Below are 6,572 nucleotides of genomic sequence, written 5' to 3'. Positions count from 1 at the left end.
GCAATGCCTAATAAAAGAAAGGAGAGTGGAGAAGGGAAAAATAGAAGCATGTTAGGAAGTGGAGGGGAAAGGACAAGGATAGAAGTACACTAGTAAGAACAAATATGTGAACAAACTAGGTAAATGTAACAAAAGGAATAAATGCTAGACGGTTTAAAGTGCTTTAAATGATAGAAAGCCCTGCTGGAGAAAAAAAGAAAAAGAGGAAACACAATGGGGTAAACAGTTTGTATTTAATGTCTAAGTCTTGGAGATGCTTGTTTCTAGGCCCACTGTTGGAGTGTGAGAATTGAGAATTGACTTTGGACTTTCTCATCTTTATTAACTTCGGTTGATGCTGATCCCTGATGAGTCAAAGGTCAGTAGTCTGACAGCTTCTCTCTCTCTCTCTCTCTCTCTCTCTCTCTCTCTCTCTCTCTCTCTCTCTCTCTCTCGTCTGACAGCTTCTCTCTCTCTCTCTCTCTCTCTCTCTCTCTCTCTCTCTCTCTCTGTGTGTGTGTGTGTGTGTGTGTGTGTGTGTCTGTGTCTGTGTGTCTCTGTGTCTGTATTTCCCACTAAGCCCATGCATGGGGATGAGTATTTCACGTGTGTTTTAAGATTTGGCAAGGAAATCACCCTGAGATTTGTGTTAGGGGGTGGATCTCAGTGCCTTGTTATCCCATCCACAAAAGAGATCAGGCTACTGAAAAGTTTAAGGCTTATCTTTTTTTTTTAACCTACTACTGTTTTGCTTGTTTCTATAATTTTGTTTTTAAGTTGTTGCATTTGTGTTTGTTATAGGTGTTTATTTGCAGGAGGGTACATGTCAAAATCTCTATGGATGTCTGAGCACAGTTTTTCACGGTAAGTTTTTTGATTTGGTATTAAAGGTAATAGTTAAAAATACTCTCATTCTGTGTTTCTTTTGCTTTATCAGCCTCTTAATTCCCCCTTTGCTTTTTCCCCATAAATACCGTATTTCTTTGAATGATCCTCATGGCCTGTTTGACTTTACACTTTCTCAGAAACTGCGTTTCTGATACAGAAGTTTCATTCGTTCATTTTTAAAAATAATTTCATTGATTTTTTGAAAATATCACATAGTGTAGTTCAAACATATTCCCACCTTCAACTCAGTCTTCTCTATACTTTCCAACCCACCCATCCCTTGACAGCCAAGGGATTTTTCTTCTCCCTTTCACATGGGTCCCTTCATTTTTAACATGTATTAGTTACTTATCTTAATGGAATTCACTATGTATTTCCATACCTTCCTCTACCCTACACTAACATGTCCTGTAATTCTTTTCCCACCTTGACACTGTATGTGGCACCCTCACTAGATGCTTAGAAGTTCTATTTTCAGGCAGACTGTTATCACATATGGGAGAGAACGTAAGGATTTTAATTAGACGTCATTGGGAGGGTTGTTTCATTAAACTGTAGTTCTCCCTTTACATTTTAGATACATTATTTTTATATTAGGATTATATTGTGACCACTCTTTCTGGGTATAGGCTCAGGTGAGTTAAGAACCCCTAACCATATGGTTTTATTTATAACTCTTGCAATTTTGGTGTATCTCTATATTCCACTAGGGGGATGCCAGTATCACAAATCATGGACTAGAGTGACATTTTTTTCTCTTTAATCACAGTTAATTTGATGTCATAGTATTTTCTAAAGATAATGATGATGCTGTCCATTTTGTATATACTTACCCTTTCCTTTTTCATGGCTTGTATACTATTGAGATGAAATATCGTTTCTCTAAGTGATCAAAATTGTGTTCTACCAACAGTGTTCATTTCTATGGGCATTTCATCACTTTCACAGGTTTGTGTGTTTGTGTGTGTGTGTGTGTGTGTGTGTGTGTGTGTGTGTGTGTATTTGTAAAGGAGTTGTTATATGTATATCCATATACAAATAGGCCATAGTATACTCACAGGCATATGTCTATTGCCTACAAGTAGAGGTCTCTAGAAGTGGCTGTTTTACTACAAAAAGTTATCATGTTGTTAATAATGGTTGCAAAGAAGATACTGTGGATATTGTCAAATTTTCTCAATGATTCTCACTCTGATGAAGAATCATTAAGATGGACTTCAAGGAACCACCCACACTGTTTGATACTGCTATACAGTGTCTTTTGCACCATGAGCCTTTAGCAATTCAAGCTCTCCAGGAGATCCCAGGGGAGCTTTTTGTTCCATTGTTCACTGCTGCCTTCAAGGGTAGACATGAGAAGATACTTTCAGCAATGGTGAAGAGTTGGCCGTTTTTCTGCCTCCATGTTGGGCCATTAAGCACGCAGGAAACCCAGCGCACACTGTGGAAGGTCATGGTTGAGAGTCTTCAGCTTTTTCCTGCTGAGAACCCAGCTTCTAGGTAAGATTCTGTGTATCGGAGGTGTAGTAAGATACAGGAGGTTATGCCATTGTCTGCTATTCTCTCAGAGGTAGTGTAGGCTAGTAGTGAAAGAGAAGATGAGACTGTTAGTCTAAACCTTGAGTTGACTTTGAAACAACTGTCTTACAATGTTGAATATGGAATGTAAGGGATCCAGAACACTATTGATGGATTTGAATTGTGGTATTACTATTTACATTGAAGAAAGGCTTGAGTGTTAAGACTGCTGAGGATTGGTGGAGAATTAAAGGAAACAGTCATGAGTGCTGTTTACTTTTCGTGGGAAAGACTTGTTGGCCGTAAGTCAATATAAGGAATGTAAACCAAGAATAAAGTGATTTTTCTGAGTGCACAGTAATCCATGAACTTAAGGAGATCCCAAGGTAACTTTGTTCTGTTGTTCAGTGCTGTCTCAGTGGATGGGCTTAAGATGCACTGACAGCAGTGGTAAAGTTTGACCCTTTTTCTCACGCTGCATTACTGCATTAGGCATGCAAGAAACACAGTAAATTGAAAGCCATGGCTGACGGTCTTCAGACATTACTACCATGAATTCAGCCCTTCTGGAAGAATGTGTTAAAGCATACATGGTAAGATAGCTAACGTTATACTGGAGCCTGTGGCAAGAGAACACCAGCTAGCTATAGTATTCTATCTTCCACAGTTTGTTAGGGTAGATGTTGAAAATTGGATGTAAGTTGTTTGGTCTGTCAGGTGAGGTTATCTTAAAAACTCTGAAGACTTACAGAGGATTTTACTTTGCTAATAGAGGAGCATGATACTGCTATTGATAGATATACATAAAATGGAGGCACGAGCAGCAAGACTTGTGAGAATTAATTGATATAGAAAATAGTAAAAGATATAGTATTTGCATAGGAAAGTCTTCCTTAAAGCTGGTATATGGAGCGACAAAAGAAAAAAAAAGGAATCATTTTGTCACTACATGTTAGTATTGATCCCTCTTGTTTATGTTAATATTTGCTATCTCTCAACTGTTCTATGTTTTTTTAACCTACAGGAGGCCTAAACTGATGATCCTAGATTTAACTCAGCATCCTGGCTGCAAGACCAAATGCCCTGAGATCACTACTACATGCACACCCTGTTTGCGTTCTTGCATTTACTCTGAGCGCTCTCTCATGAAAGTCCAAAGCCAATGTAGTAGTTCAAGCTCAGAATCTGAGGATCAGTCCCCCAAGACAACTATGGAATTACTGGTGAGCCTTTCCCTTGATAGTGCCTTTAGGGAAAATGAATTTTTTGCTTTGCTTCTGAGTAAGGTTGAGCAGAGCTTGGGATCTTTGCACCTCTGCTGCCGTGATTTAGGCATTAAGAATTTGAGTGAGTGCAAAAGTGCCTTAAGCCACCTCGATCTGAAATGTGTTACTTACCTGGAAGTTGTTGAGGCTTCTCTCACTAAAGTCGTCTCCCTTCTGAAGCAGGCTATAAACTTAGATAGTCTTAGCCTGTCTAAAATCACCTGTAGATCTTTCAATAGAAGAGCCTTTAGAAATTTCCTTTCCCAACTGAGAGGTATGGACCACCTCAAGGAGCTCAGCCTGTCCTCATTCTGCCTCACCGATCATCTTGAACATGTCCTGAGGTAAGAGCTTGGGATAGGTACTGGGTTTCCGTTAATAGCCTGTTTTTAAGATGAGAAAAAGAATTCATCTTTCACCTTCCATGTCAGAATGGGCAATGCTGCGGGTTTAAAAACAGCCAAGAAAGGGCACCTTTTTCTAATTGAAGAGAAAAACAGAGTTGCAAAAATCTGGTCGTCTAAATGCATGCAGGCAGTGTACTCAGTGAAGGTGAAAAGAGTAGTGCAGTACTTCTCTAGCCATCAGGAGCTGAAGAGGAGGAATTGAGAGAAAATTTTTGTTATGGCACAGGCGACCATACTTATAGCCATGTATACACATAGACTATGGGCCTGACCAATTACCTAACGTGCTATCTCCAAGGTTCAGGCTGGGAATGTGGAAGCTGTCATTCATGGACAGGCCACAGGGAGCTTCCATTTGCTTGCACCCTCTGTCCTATCTCTTCTAAGCAGTTGAACTAGTCCCACCTTTAATTATATTCTAGTTACTAAGTACATAATATATTTCCCTGAGATTTCAACACACTTCTATAGCAATATCTTGTACACATTATAAGGTTAAAATAGCATTTGTTAAAGTGATAAAGTATCTTTCACAGATGCACAAGTCTACTAAGTATGTGAAAGCCCACAGCATTAGCTGCTAATGCAAAATATGTGCAAAATAGTTTACTCTAGATTCCTGAGTATAATTCCACTCATCTAGTCCTCAGTTTTGAGAAATACTTGTGTGTTTCCTCTCTGCATTGTAGTACCAGCGGATTTGGATTTTTTACACCTGCCATTTTGTGGACTTAATTACAGTGACTTCAACTTTCTGTCTCAGTGCCCTCAAGTCAATCATTTAAAGTTGTTGGATATCAGCAACAATTCAATTTACTGGGAAGATTGTGAACCCTTTTATTGTCTCCTGGAGAATCTCTGTGGTTCCTTGCAGCATCTGGCAATTGACCACTGCCTTTTAACAGATGCTACACTCTCTATTCTGGCCCCAGCCCTGAGCTGCTGTTTCCAACTCTGTTTGTTCAGCTTTTCTTCTAATCCCATTACTATGCCTATGCTCAGGAGAATTCTTGAGTACTTAATGCCCATGACGCAGCTGAAATACGTGATTTATCCTATCCCCGTGCATTGCTATGGGAGATGGCACGTTTGGAGCAGTTCGGATGCACAGAAACTTGCTGATGTGAATGCGCAGTTGAAGGTCATGCTGCACGAGGCAGAAAGGGACGACATGTGTTGGATCACTTATACTGGTTAAATTGCAGACTCCAACACAGCTTCAACTTGATATGTTCCCCTAAGTGCTGAATAGGTTCTTTGTTGTTGTTGTTGATCCCATAGAGTTAATACAAGTGGTCCTTCTCTTGTAGCGAAATACAGTTAAAAAGTATAGGTGTGTTACCAATAGCAAAAAACTTAGAAGAAAATGGAGGACTTTGAGAGGACCTATGTGTCTCTTGACTATTGTTCTTGAAAGTATTTCATCTTACCTACTAAAATTTGATCTAGAGAATTTGGAAAGACTACATGACGAAATGTCACAGCTCCATCTTCAATGAGATTTATGTCTGGATACTTAACACCAGTCGTGACAATCTAACCTGTCCTACGTGTGGCTTAGGAGGGCAGGTGGTGATTGAAGCCAAACATGTTTATCCCTAAAGTTGCATTAAACTTGTAAACTTAAAACTATGTTTAGCTGTTTATAGAAAACTATCTGAATTTAACATTGAGAAAAAAATGTACAGGCACTATCCACTGCGTGGCTTCATTTTTATTTCATACTCATTTACCAAGGATCCGTTTGGCTGCCTGACAGTAAAGACAAGCAAGGCAGGCTCCTGACTCGAGCCACTCAGAGAGAGGCTGAACGTTTCTGTGCCTTATCTGCCATTCCTGCATAGTAGAAAGTTGTCTTTCACTCTTGGTGTGTAAGTTGTATCTTTCTTGATCTTCCTCCCTTTTCTGTTCAGTGCCTAGTGGGCTCTTATGATACTGGGTCTTGTCTCAGCAGAATTCATGCATTCAGTGTCACCATCTTGGAAGCTTTCTCTCACATCTGTTTCATGTCTGCCCCCTGTCACTGTACAAAACACTTGGCATAACAGACTGGTAAGGAAGAAAACGTTGCTTCCATGTTTTAGATGGTTCACCAAGGTTCCTTGATTGCGCTGCTTTGGATCTTTGGCAAAGCAGACCATGGTAAAGAGCTTGTGCCAGAGGTAGCCCCTTTCACCTCATGAGGCCAGGAAGCAGAGAGGGGGGAAGAGCCTGAGTCCCCTTCAGGAGTTGGACTACACCAATCTGTGTCCCCGAGCTAGCCTGCTCTAAAGTTTCCACCACCTGCCCTGGAGCCATTCTTGAACTAACCTGCTCAAAACCATCACCCACCTGCCATGGAGCCCTCAGCTTGAGTCCAAGATTTCATCATTTGAGCTTGGGAGGACATTTAGGAGCCAAGCCACAACACTTACTTTTCTTCCTTTAGATTTTTTTCTTTACCACTGGTTCTTTCATGCCGGGCATGATTCTGATTGAGTGTTCTGCTATTTCCTTTCTATTAACAATTGCTAAA

General features: G+C 40.2%; 1 protein-coding gene across 1 annotated transcript; it reads left to right on the top strand.

Moving 5' to 3' along the window:
• Window positions 1–2,077: 2,077 nt before the first annotated feature.
• Window positions 2,078–5,255, top strand: LOC127185355 (melanoma antigen preferentially expressed in tumors-like). The gene is given in 3 exon segments (XM_051141845.1): window positions 2,078–2,367; window positions 3,410–4,011; window positions 4,747–5,255. Coding segments are annotated over 3 exon segments (1,401 nt in total).
• The last annotated feature ends 1,317 nt before the right edge of the window (window positions 5,256–6,572 follow it).

The sequence above is a fragment of the Acomys russatus genome, chromosome X (genome assembly GCF_903995435.1).
Source record: "Acomys russatus chromosome X, mAcoRus1.1, whole genome shotgun sequence".
Classification (NCBI taxonomy): Eukaryota; Metazoa; Chordata; class Mammalia; order Rodentia; family Muridae; genus Acomys; species Acomys russatus.
The sequence above is the reverse complement of the archived record's forward strand: the minus strand, read 5'-3'. Positions and strand labels throughout refer to the sequence as shown.